The sequence below is a fragment of the Fringilla coelebs genome, assembly GCF_963513975.1.
Source record: "Fringilla coelebs genome assembly, chromosome: 20".
NCBI classification, from domain to species: Eukaryota; Metazoa; Chordata; class Aves; order Passeriformes; family Fringillidae; genus Fringilla; species Fringilla coelebs.
Window position 1 is genome coordinate 7,818,080 of NC_140046.1, and position 13,189 is coordinate 7,831,268.

The 13,189-nt window shown below is 43.6% G+C and overlaps 1 protein-coding gene across 1 annotated transcript in view; it reads left to right on the forward strand.

Moving 5' to 3' along the window:
- LOC311161478 (sphingosine-1-phosphate transporter SPNS2-like) overlaps nt 1-13,189 on the forward strand; it is a 135,481-nt gene that overhangs the window by 79,749 nt on the left and 42,543 nt on the right. Inside the window, exons 4-8 of the mRNA XM_084219087.1 lie at nt 2,655-2,806; nt 4,646-4,712; nt 7,272-7,414; nt 8,538-8,690; nt 10,329-10,518. Of these exons, the coding sequence (XP_084075213.1) occupies nt 2,655-2,806; nt 4,646-4,712; nt 7,272-7,414; nt 8,538-8,690; nt 10,329-10,518 (705 nt within the window). The remainder of the gene's footprint in view (nt 1-2,654; nt 2,807-4,645; nt 4,713-7,271; nt 7,415-8,537; nt 8,691-10,328; nt 10,519-13,189) is intronic.

The following is a 13,189-nucleotide window of genomic DNA, read 5'->3' on the forward strand; positions in this document are numbered from 1 at the left end:
TGAGGAACATCCAGTGCATTTACAAACTTGTCATTCCCCAGTTGTAGGTAACACTGTCCATGCTCATCCCAGGCAGGTGACTACTTTGCCTGTCACCCTCTCTGTGATCCAGATCTAAACTTCCTCAGAAACCACAGCCAGCCTGCAGTTCCCTGCTTTCTAATTCTGCATGACTAAGCCTTTCAGCACGTTATAAATACTGTTGCTCATTCAAAATACATTGGTTACCTGTGCACCAATGACTGCCAGCATATTTCTGCAGTGGAGTGGTTGAGCATTGGGAAATTGACAGAAATTAAATCTCTTGAGTCACAGTATTGCCCTTTCTGCTCACACCCACGTGTGTGAGTTATGTGTGTGCAGCTTGTGGGAGGTGTATGAATGTGAGCAGCGCTGCACACACCCTGCCAGCAAACAAGGAACTTGTATTCCTGCAGAAAATGCATATTGCTCCAGAATTCACACCAAAATATGAGGAAGTGAAGGGTACACGAAAGTATTTTGTTTTTGTGGCTGTTGGAATCCTCAAAGTATTCTTTTCAACCAGGGGTTACAGTGAGGAAAGCAATGCAAACGTGTCAGTGGTAGATTTTTGTCTGCTGATGGATGTATTTATGACTGAGGCACATGGCTTGGAGTCTGCATGGCATTTTCCATGTTTGTGAATGAGACTTGTACTCTAGCTTGGCTTTGCTGTAGGGCACAGAATCAGTCATTTCCCTTGACTTTTTCCTATCTGAAGAAGGAGAATTGGTAATTTCTCATTTTTCCCAAAGCATTTTCGTGGTTAAGGACATATAAGCATAGAATCACAGACTGGTTTGGGTTGGGAAGGAACTTAAAGCCCATCCCATCCCACCCCCTGCCATGGCAGAGACACTTTCCACTGTCCCAGGTTGCTCCAAGCCCCATCCAACCTCTCCTTGGACACTTCCAGGGATGGAGCAGCCACAGCTGCTCTGGGCACCCTGTGCCAGGGCTTCACCACCCTCAGGGAAGAATTTCTTCACAATATCTAATTTAAACCTGCCTTCCTTCAGTTTAAATCCCTGCTGTTCTTCTCACAAATGATCTACAGAAAAATGACATCAAATTGAGGATTTGTAGAGGTTAAATTTGTAGAAATAGATCTCCCTGTGCTTACAACTTTCTGCATTGACTGCTTCATTTCTGTCCCTGCAATTATTTCTGGGTGTAGCTCAAGCTGCTTAGATGGCTGAGAGTTTGCTTGTTCTCATGTATCTGGTATTCAGGCATCAAAGCATTGTGTCTTAGCCTGCACCCAGCAGCACCCAGAAAACTGCAGTGGCAGTGAAAGAGCTTAGGTTGAAAATCAGGTCCTCACAGTTCATGAAAGTGTTGATTGAAATGGGCCATTTAAAAAATTCTATTGCATAAGCAATTCCTTTTTGACCATTTTAGATAGTGTGGTGCTGAATGTGAAGTATATCCTTGTGGCATTCACATTCTCTGAACAGAGAGAAGAAAGAGAAAACAATTCTTATCTTTACTTGCTGCTCCCGTTGTTTTTGCACATGTGGAATATGTTAGGGAGATTGTTTACCTGAAGTGATGTGTCAGTTGGATTCTACTGAGGCTTGTTTTGTTTCCTTGGCCAGTTGGAAAAAGCTGTGTACTGATTGTCTGGAGACAGAAATGAGTTTTCTTTAGTATGTATCTTTATAGTATAGTATAGTATAGTATAGTATAGTATAGTATAGTATAGTATAGTATAGTATAGTATAGTATAGTATAGTATAGTATAGTAAAGTATCCTTTTAGTATTCTTTACTAAAGTATAGTATAATGTAATATAGTTTTAATAAAGCAATTGTTCAGCATTCTAAATCAATGGAGTCAGATGCCAGTCATTCCCAGATGTTGGGGTTGCCTGTTTTTCAATATATCCCCATCCTGTGGGATTGCCCTTCACCCAGAGAGGCAGGTGCTCCCTGGGCAGCTGAATGCCCCTGCCCTGTGTGGCTCTGGGTCATTCCCTGCAGGTCCTGCTTACAGAGGACACAGATGTTCCTCTGTTCCCAGTAAAGCTCAGGTCTCCTCTGACAGTTTTGGGGGGTGTCTGCTGCTGTTCAAGGCCAGTGGAGTGAGATGGGTGCTCAGCACCTTTGAAAGATTCTGTCACTCCATAGCTTTTAGTGAAGAAGGACATTTAGTTGGAGGGATTTCAGGTTCCACTCTTTCCCAGCTTTGAAGAGCCTTTAGGATTTCCCAGTAGAAGCTGTCCTTGGCACACGGGGGAGGATGGGTTGTGCTCAGCAGGAGCTGCTGTTCCTGGATCCCAGAGCAGGGTTTGTTGCACTCACCCACCTCCCCAGGCCTTCCCAAAGCAGCAAGAGTGAGCTGGGATCTGGGAACAAACTGGGGATCTTCTGCCTCTTTTAGGAAATGTTCTTGAATGTCACTGAGTAAATGTTTTATTATTACTTTTCTTTCATGCCTGTAAATCTTCACAAAAAAATACCATCCCTTTCTTCTGGGCAAAAAACAAATGAAACAGCTCTGAAGTTCTAAAAATAAATGCATGCAGGAGGATCATTTTCCAGTCACATGAATTTGTATTTCCCTGACTGCTGTCCATCCTGAGTTAAAAGAGCCAAGGGGGGACCTGCTAATGTTTCTATTTCTTTTCTCAGTATTTCTGGCTCTTTGTGCTCTCCCGGGGTTTGGTTGGCATTGGTGAAGCGAGTTACTCTACTATTGCACCAACCATCATTGGAGACCTGTTCACCAAAAACACAAGGACCCTGATGCTCTCTGTTTTCTACTTTGCAATTCCTCTGGGCAGGTAAGTGACACAAAGGTTCTTCTATCTGCTTATGGCTTTTCTCTTAAATAAACTCACATAGATCTGAAATTGCTAATGATGATAGTGCTTGACTTTGGCTGGAATGCAGACAGGAAAATATTGTGAGCAGTGACTAATTAGTTGCAGGAATTAGATTCTTTTTTGGACGTGTTACTGGTTCATGTGTGACTTTTGGGAAGTTTGTTCTTGGTTTATTTAGTTTTTTTCCTACTTTTTTACAGCAATGGGGTGGAAATGGAATAAAAATATTTTAGCTGACTTTTTCTTTCAGTGGAATTTCTTTATCAGTCCAACACAGTATCTGATTGTTGGGACAGGAGGGAATCTGTCATTATTTTTAGTTTTTTAAAATAATGGCTTACCCTCTATTGTGAGATTGTCAGCAAGGTGGCTTTGCATAGTTTGCATACCATTTTCCAGAGCTGGACAACATCCTGGGAAAAAGGGCAATACAAGTTCATTTCCACCAGAGAATACATGGGCAACATAGTCCAAACCAGAGAAAAACTTCTGGTGGTGCATTTTACAAGCTGGAGCACTTACCTGTGAGATAAAACTCACAAACATCCTTTTGCTCTTGAGGGAAAAAGAGAGAAACAGATCCTTAACTGGTGGAAAGAATATTTTGCCAAGAGTACTAAGGATTCCAAGTATTCACATAGAAAATTCAATGAACTAAAAAGAAATTACAAATATTCATCCTGTTGAGCCTGATTCTGGGACTTCATTGTCTCAATATCCAGCAGCAGTGTGGATTACAAAGCCATGGAGGATAGAGCAAGGTCTGTAAACTGAAAGAGGTTTTGATTGGATATTAGGAAGAAATTCTTCCCTGTGAAGGTGGTGAAGCCCTGGCCCACATTCCCAGAGCAGCTGTGGCTGCCCCTGGATCCCTGGAAGTGCCCAAGGTTGGACAGGGCTTGGAAAAACCTGGGACAGTGAAAGGTGTCCCTGCCCATGGCAGGGGACAGAGCTGGATGGATTTTAAGGTCTCTTGCAACCCAAACCAGTCTGTGATGATTCATGGTTTGATTTTGGGGCCTGAATGGATAAAATGTCCAGTTCTAGGGAGGTTAGAGCTGACAATCTCCAAAGCTTAGCAGACTGTTCAATAAAGGAAGGGGGGGTTGGAGAGGGGGGATCACAGTTGCCCCACTGCAGTCCTGGATACTTTTAGCCAAGGCAATCTCAGCAGAAAATGCAGCAGTTTTGAAAAAGGGTATTTACCTTCAGTTCATCTTGGGAGAAACGTGGCCGTGTTCACCTTTAGTTCCTTGTGATGCATCTTTTTTCTTAAATGTGGCTGAAGGTCTCCTGTTAAACTTCTTGCATGTTCTTCTTGGTTTTTCTTCCAAGCTAATAGAAAATAGACTCTTCCTGCTTAATTAGAGCCAAGTACTATTTAGTGGCAAGAAGAAAAAAATCTAATGATGGAATATGGCCTGTCCTTGAAGGGCTTTTTTTAACTGAAAGCTTGAACATAAAATTGCTTAATATTCATATTAGTAAAGAGAAAGGCCCGATGTAGAAGTGAAATTAGGAAATAAATTTTTTTAAAGTCTTTCTTTCCTTCCACTGTAGATTGAAAGGTCAGCTGCAAACTTCCAAATTTCCATCAGATTTGGACATTTTTAGATCAGCAGTGCTGGGTAGAGTCCCATATTAGCCACCATCTGCTTCAATCCCCATATTTCTTCCTGTAGGACAAGAGAGCTGAGGACACACAGTTGGCTGTGCCTCTCTTTGCCTTTGTCTGAGAACAGCTGTGAGTGTGGCACACTCAAGCTCTGACCAACTCTCTCCTGGCCTTTCTTGCAGTGGCTTGGGGTACATCACGGGCTCGAGTGTGAAGCAGGTTGCTGGAGACTGGCACTGGGCACTGCGGGTAAGTCCCTCTTAATGACACAAATTAATGAGAGCTGGCTGGTTGATGAGTGTTAGGAAGAGCCCCATCACACAATGGCTCAACCTGTTATTGTATCTGGGAGGTGAAGGATTGGAAATGACATCTGGGGATGTTGAGTGCATGGCAGATGCACTCTCTAAGCAGATATGTGGGCTTGGCTTGTGGGACTTGTAGTTTTCCCTGCTTGGGAGCAAGAATTTCCCAATCACTTTGTTATCAATCAATCAATCAATCAATCATGGGGACAGGAAGACGAGGCATTGGCCTTAAATCAACTCCACAGTCTTTCAGTCTCCTGCTGTCAAGAAACTCTGAGAATGGCTTCCGGCTTTGAGGAAAAAACACTTTGTTCCAGTTTCCGCTTGTTTTTCTGCCCTGAGACACTCCATTTCCTTCTATTTTAACCTCTTGGGACCCCGATAAATGGGCTGAAAAGATAATCCACTCTAATCACATACTCACAAACAGCTTCTGCACACAAAGATGTCTTGAAAGAGCTGAGAGGAAGTGGCCCAGCAGAACTGGTTTCTGACCTTTGGTGCTGTGGGTGGCATGTGAGGTGCATTCTCTGGCTCTGGCACTTCATGGAGACCATGAAGCTCAGGCCAGCACTGTTCATAACAGTTGGTGATGAAATGCAAGGGTTCCCATCTGAAGCAAATATGCCCTCTGTGACACAGGCCATGCCCAGGGTAAGCAAAGCCAGGAGCATCACCATGAACTGTTCATCTGGGAGAGTGGAGAGCAGTTTCCAGCTGAGCACCTGGAGTGGAAAGTGGAGTAGCCTAAATCTTCCCACCAGGAGGATGCTGCCTCATTAGCAGAAATATTTAAGAGTAACATGAACTTCTGAGCAGAGGCAGATACAAGGAGTGGAAACCCCAAAGCCTGTCCTCTGGTCAGTGGGCTTTTAACTGGAGCACTCTTGGAAAACCCAAATCTGTCTGTAAAGCCCAAATCTGTGAAAAGAGATCATAACTTGGACTTTTCAGATGGTGTCTTCATAGTAATTCTAAGAAATCCAGGCTGTCTGCAAGACTGTACCCCTTACAGGTCATGATTTCCACTATAAATGACACCTTGGTGCAGGATTCCCTGGCTGTACAAAAGCTGGGGAATCTGATGAGCTGCACACATCTGTGGGGGTTGCTTGGAACAGCACTGCTGAGTCTTTGTAGTCACACAGCACATACAAAAAGCATCCAGACATCAGTGTAAGGCAGCTTCCATCCCTGTGGCAATTGTTGTGCTCTTGTGAGATGGGAATGATTCCCCAAGATGATGCTTCCCTCTGTGATCTCCTGTGGGCTCCAAATACAGAAGAGGTCAGGAATAATCCACACTTCAGTGGGCTGAAAAAGACAGAAGGGCACATGGACAAGTGGCAGCTTTGTCTCTGGATCTAACAATAAAGAAAGTGTTTCACTGCAGCATTACTGAGTGCCCATGGATATTGTCCTGATGGGCACTTAAGCTTTTAGATAAAAATCAAAGACACAATCATTTGGCTGTAGAAAAAACAGCATTTCCAATATTTTTTTTACCAGTTCTGTGTCTTCTGTTCAGCTGTCATGAGGATAGCATATCAGGCTTCAGTGTATTCCTGGATGAGTGATTTTCCTGATTTTTAAGTTCTGAAATACTTTTGTCTTTCCTTCCTTAGAAGGATTGGGAGTTTGTAATTTTTGGACATGAAACACTGCTCCATGTGTAAAGGGCATTCTTAGATTAATAATGGAAGCTTTTTTTTTTTTGCCTTTTTTTTTTTTTTGCCTTTTTTTTTTCCTTGGACAGGAATTATTTTTTAAATAGCATGTCTAGATGAGATGATAGTTCAGTGAAAGCCATGTTCCTATTTTCCTGATAGAGCTATTTTCCATTCTGACAATAATGGAGTTTCAGTGTCAAAACAAGAATAGTTCTTATAGCTTACAAAATGCTGTGGGATCTTTGTATTTTTGCCTAATGCTTGGGAGGAAGGGTTGGGTATTGGGAAACCAAGCCCTTGAATGTATTTCCCTGTCTTCCAGCCTGAATTTTCAATGTTTCTTGGTCTGTTGTACTGAGGAAGATGCCTGAAAACAGGAAGCCATTGTGGGTTAGCTGGAAGAGGGATGTGTATCAAGCAAGGGTTTTCAAAGCCAACGTTTCCTACATCCAAAAATCTTTCAGCTGGTCTAATTGCCTTTAAAAGGCCTCTGCACTCACCCAGAAACCAGCTGGTCTCTCATCCCAGCTGGGAGTCAGTTTCCAGAGTTAAACATCACTCAAGAATGATGTTTAGATGAATCTTGGTACTTATGAACACAATGGACTGCCTTACTCAGAGTATTTTCAAAGCTGCATGTTTCCAGGGTGAGATAAGAGAGTGCAGGGAATGACATGGAGGAAGGAAAGGAGCAGATACCTCAATGCTTACAGGTTCTGAGTGGCTGTGAGGAGCAGTCACTGAAACCAAAAGGATGCACTCTGCTTCTTCCTGACCAGTCAAAGCAAACCCTCCTGGCTCCTGTGCTAATTCCTGCTCCTTTCTTGCAGGTATCTCCACTCCTAGGAATGATAACAGGGACACTCATCTTGATATTTGTGCCTGCTGCTAAAAGAGGAAATGCTGAACAGCTTGGGGGGCAGCTGAAGGCTCGGACTTCATGGCTGAGAGACATGAAAGCACTGATTAGAAAGTAAGAGCATGAGTAAAAACCATGTTTTGCTTCTAATGTTTAATTGGAACATCCAGTGGTCTGGATTTAGCACAGTGAGACTGGAAAGTGACAACATGCAGGGAGTTGCAGGAAGTTTAGTCTGTGGACCTAGGGAAGAAAATCACAGTTACATGAGGTATTGACTGCTGTGACAATGATGAATTCCAAGTTTTGCTCTAACCTTTCCAAGATTGACATCTAAGAAAAAGCCTGCTTTGTTTGGCTCATACTTCACACAAATCAAGGCTTTTGAAGTGTAGAAATTGCTGTGTTCCTGTATTAATTGTTGTGCCACTGCTGTTCAGACACTTAGATCCTTTTTCTTCTTTAAAAGAGCTATTCTGCTGAGGGGAAAAAGAGAGTTTTAGCAATTTAAGATAAAAAAACACACAGAAACTTGCACTATGGCAAGTTTAAATATATGTGAACAGCCACATGTGGCTGAATTCATTAGAACTGAATGTGCTTGGACACTTTATGTGTGCATATAGGTTCACATGCTCACAAGTGCTTCAGCAGCTGCACTTCCTTCCAGAAATCTGGCCTGTGAATGTGCAAATACTTTCACTTCTGAATTCAGGGTTACCTTGTAATTCTGATGGGAAACCTGTGATGGAGCTACTGGCTAGAATGCCTCCCTGGTACTGTCATGCAGTGCCAAAGGACTATGAAAAGTGATGTGAGCTAATTCATCATTATTTCTGTGTTGCTGCCTTTGGTAGTTCATGTGAGTAGTAACCATATGGTGGCATGGATGGGGAGGGAGAAGGGAAGCTGCTCCTCCAAGTAAACAGGTGACATGAGGGTGACATGAGGGTGAAAGCCCTGGGAGTCACATCTCATGTCCTAGTGACCAAGTACTGATTGTCTTCTCAATCAGTGCAGCATATCTGATGAGTTCAGTTTATTATTATCAGCGGAGCATCACATGTGAACCTTCCATGCTTCTTATTCTCCATTCCTTTGTACCTTGTGTTACCTTGGCAAAGGGAGGTGGCAAGTGTGGGGGAGCACTGGGCTTTGTCACTGAAGCCCTGGCTCCTGCATGGGGTGCTGCTTTTTCATTTTTTTCCTGAAAGCTTCTCTTGGTTTGTGTCCCCAGCCGCAGCTATGTGTTCTCATCCCTGGCCACCTCAGCTGTCTCCTTTGCCACGGGGGCACTTGGCATGTGGATCCCTCTGTACCTTCACAGAGCACAGGTGGTGCAGAAGACAGCAGAGACCTGCAGCTCCCAGCCCTGTGGCACCAAAGATAGGTGAGAGCCAGAGTCAGCTGCTTTACACAGGGGCAGAGGGGGTGGGGGGTTATTTACCAGAGGAAACAGGCAAGTCCCACAGAGACAAGGTACTAGAATGTCTGTAATTTCCTCTAGGTCCTTGTAACAATGAGAGGAAATGCTGGGATTGTAAACTAGGCTTTATTTCTCTTCTTCATTGCATGAAGTCAAACCAAGGGAGAAGCAGTGACCTCAGCCCTGCCTTAGTTCCCAGGCTGTGGTGCAGAGCAGAAAAGAGAAATCCTCTAAGGAGGATGTTTGGAGAGCTGAGAATTGGGTTCCTTAAGACCCATCTGTGATAGCAGCAGAATAAGCTGGCAGGTTAGGAAGCCCAGAGGTTGGAATGGTTTCCCTGAAGCTGCAGGGACTAATCCTCTAGGCTTTTGTTTCTGTGTGAGGCAGGACTTCCCTGTTTCATTGCTCTGTAAAACTCAGTGTGCTGAGTTTTGCTGAAGAATGTCCCAGAGGTCTGGGACACTTTGGACTGGAGTTTTTGATGTTTTACAGTGGTTTTGTTTTCAGTCCTGGTTATGGAATATCACTTGCAACACATAACCTGTGAAAAGTAATTCTTCATTTTGTGATTTACAATGGTGGCACAAACCAAGAAATGCTATAAAAGCATTCCTCCAGGTAAATAAAAGATACTAAAAGAGCCTTTTGTTAGATCTGCATTTTAGCTCATGAGGGAAAATAATATTAGGGAAACCTTCTTGCCATAACAGACATAATCCCATCTCAATTAAAGTAGTTAGTGGTGTGGAGTCCAACAACCAGAGTGTCCAGCAGGCAAGCTCAGGCTGTTCCACAAAAATGCAGTGAGCAGAACACACAGCTCCAGCCTGACTGCCAGTCTGCTGTTTACAAAGAGAAGCTCCCCCTCCTTGATGACACCTCAATTTTGAACTGTCCTCAAGCTGCTCTAATGTGGTTGCCCAAGACCCTGTAATCCATGTCCTGCACATATCATATGGGGAATCCTTCTGGCTCTTTAAATTGAAATTAAGTCATTTCAAATGTGTAACCTAACAGCAGAAAGCTTCTTTGAAGTGGCCTGAAAGGAGTTATAAAGTCAAAGTATGTTGGAAATCACTGGTGTTTAAGAGTCCTGTTAGGTTTCCTTGCCCTGAAGCTTCCTGGTGCCTGTCCATGATTTCCCCTCACATGATCAATGTACAGGTTATTAATTAGTTTTGTGTATGCATAATTAGCTGGTCAGGGCTCTTCCTAGGAACCTCAGCTCCATCCAAGGAAGGAGCATGAGCCCTTTGCACCCCTTTGCCCATGGATCAAAACCTGTTTACAATGATAAATTTCATAAGCTGTGTTTTTCTTAATTGCTGGGGAAGAGGACTAAAATCACGAGCATTTGTTTTATTTAAAATTTGCAAAGCCGTTATGCAAATTGTGCTAATTTCCATTAGTCAGTTTACCTTAATAATTATATTATTAATAAAAAATAATAATACCTAATAAAATAATAATATCTAATGCCTAATAAAATAATAATACCCAAAGACTATGGCCATTTTGGGGAAAAAAATGTTAAAAATCCTCCCACCTTTCTCTTATTTTCTTTCTTTCTTTCCTTTTTTTTCATTTTTTATTCTTGGATAGTTTGATCTTTGGAGCAATCACGTGCTTCACTGGCTTCCTGGGTGTAATCACAGGGGCAGGAGCCACCAAATGGTGCAGGTCCAAGACCCAGCGAGCTGATCCTCTTGTCTGTGCTGTTGGAATGCTGGGATCAGCCATCTTCATCTGTCTGATCTTCGTGGCAGCCAAGAGCAGCATCGTGGGAGCCTATGTAAGTAAAATCCTTTCCATATGCCAGCCCCTGCCCAGCTCCTGAAGGGCTGTGTGCATTTTGCCCTGCAGAAAGCCTGGGATGTTCTCTTTGCCCTTCTGCACATCCTTCTTTTTGCCTCTTGGCATTCTGGCACTGTCTGAGTGTGCCTGAAATCTCCACTGCTTATCCCTGCTGCCATCAGAATTCAGAGCTCCATGGAAACCCTCAGCCTCTGGGCTGTTCTATCTGCACCTCAATCCACACCTTTATTGCTCTTGCCTAATGTTTTGGTAGAGGAAAATGGAGCACTTCCCTTGCAGTGAGGGCAATGCAGCTGCAGTGGTACCAGATGACAATTACAGTGTAATTTGTCTGTGGGCAAGCTTCTGGCTCCCTTTCAGGACCATTCATTTCCATAACCAGGTGGATTGCACCAGGCCAGTATTAATAACCCAGTAATTTCAATTTGTTATCTGTATTCCCATTGCCCAGGAACCTGCAGTACTTGATGCTGCACAAATGCAGATTAAAATATGGCCCCTCCCGGAGTGCTTATAATTGAATTATATGAAAAGATATCAAATAAATCCTGATAAATAGAATGGTTTGGGTTGGAAGGGACTTTTGAAGGTCCCCCCACCTCCACTAGACCTCGCTGCTGAGAGCCCCCTCCAGTCTGGCCTTGAATATTTCCAGGAATGAGGCATCCACCACCTCCTGGCCACCCTGTGCCAAGGCTTTACCACCTTTTAAAAAACTCCTTCCTTACATCTCATCTAAACCAACCCTCTTTTAGTTAGACTAAAGGGAAAAAGAAAAGCTCAGCTGTAATAATCCAGCCTTGGGCTAGAATCTTGCTTTCAGTAGGGAGTAAAAAATCCAGGCACTGAACAAGTGTCTGGTTCTCTTTTAATGTCAGAATGAGAGAAGCCTGTGAACTGGGAGAAGTTTATGAAGGGAAAGCATGAGATGTTTGGAGTAGTGGGATCCCTTCTGAAAGCCCACCCTTCCCTTCCACACAGCAGCACCTGCTCATCCAGCAAGGAGAATTCCTGTACCAGTCACCAGCCAAGTGCTGTTCCTCATTTCTCTGTGTTTCCAGCTCTGGCCTGGCCATGGTTGTTTGCTGAGCCTTTCAGCAGCTGCCACACTCATGGGGCAGCACAACCAGAAAGAGTGGAAGTTCCAAATCATTAAGACACAGCCAAGAATACCTCCTCTAGCTATTTAAGATTCAGGTCTCTGGTTTGTGACCAGGAATTAACATTTGAACTGGCAGAAAATGATCACTTCAGACAGCCTGGGAGAGGGTGTTACTGGTGGGTGAATCATTAACCCTCCTTTCACTGATCTATCACACCCCTCACCTGCTCCCTCCACCTCTTTGTGCAGACAGAGCTGTGATTTTCTCCTTTCTCAGACCTAGTGACAGACATGTCCATTTGTGGTGTTCAGTCTCTTTATGCAGAAACTTCTCCCTTTCTAGGCTGGAAATACTGTTTTCAGAAATGGTGCAGCAGGAGGTGGCTATTAATCTCATTTTTATCTTTTTTTTCTCTTTTTTTAATAGCTGTGTGACTATTCTGCATTGTTTAAGTATATAAATATAGATGATATCATTTAAACAGTCCTTGAAGCAATTTATTTTATTATGGATGAGCAGTAAATCTAATAAGGAGTCAATGATTTGCAAAGGAAGTTACAGCTGTTTATGGAGGGGGTGTAGGGAATATGAGCCTGTTTGTGATCTGTTAGGCTGAAGCAAGAAGCTCTGCCTCTCCATACCCCAAATACTCTGCTGCTGGAAATCTGGGACCCAGAAAGAGGGGACAGGTCTGGGCTGGACCTACCCCTGTCTCATTATTGCAGCAGTGCCACACTGAATTGACATTCCAAGGCAGGTTTCTAACACAAACTCATGTTTTCCCATGCCATTCAAAGGGCTGTTGCAATCCTGCAGACTTCCAGAGAGTTCAATTCCCTTGTATTTCAAGGAGAGTAGGAGACCTGCATTGCCAGGTTGCATGGTGTAGCAGTTTCTCATTGTTTTGGGTCCATCATGAAGAGAAGTGTTCTGTGGCTGGTGGGCAGAATGATGGGCTAGGTCACCTTCCTTATCTCAAAATCCATGATGAAATCTCCTTCTGGAAACAATGCAGTAAAATTCATGGCTCGATTTTCTTGTCTCTGATATCTTCCTTGACAGCTTGTGCTGGCTCACATCCTTGAGTTCTGTGTCTGTGGAAGGCAAGGCAATGTCTGTCCCCCAGCATGGTGGTATTTGCCAACCTTCTGTACTGTGACTGTCCTTAGGCTTCTGTCATGGATCACACCGTGCAAAAATTGACAGTGAATGTTTTTGCAACCCTCCTTGGCTCAGACCCTTAAAATTCTCACTTCCAAGCAATTAGGTGGGTTCCCATGAGATGATGTTCTCTCTCACTGTGGGAGAGAGCTGCAGTGGCCACCAGATCACCATCTCCCTGCCTGCTTTAGTTAACAGTTGAGAGCTTTATTGCTGACTGGTACAGGCAGCAGCTTAAATGAAGCATTCAGCACTCCAGCAAGAACCTGCAGAGCCCTTGCTTTTTCATTTCTTGGTTTTATAGGTTTTATCTTTTTGGAAAAGACCTGCATTTCCATGAACAGGATGACCCTGCCCCTTACAAGCTGTGTACTGTCTGCTCTA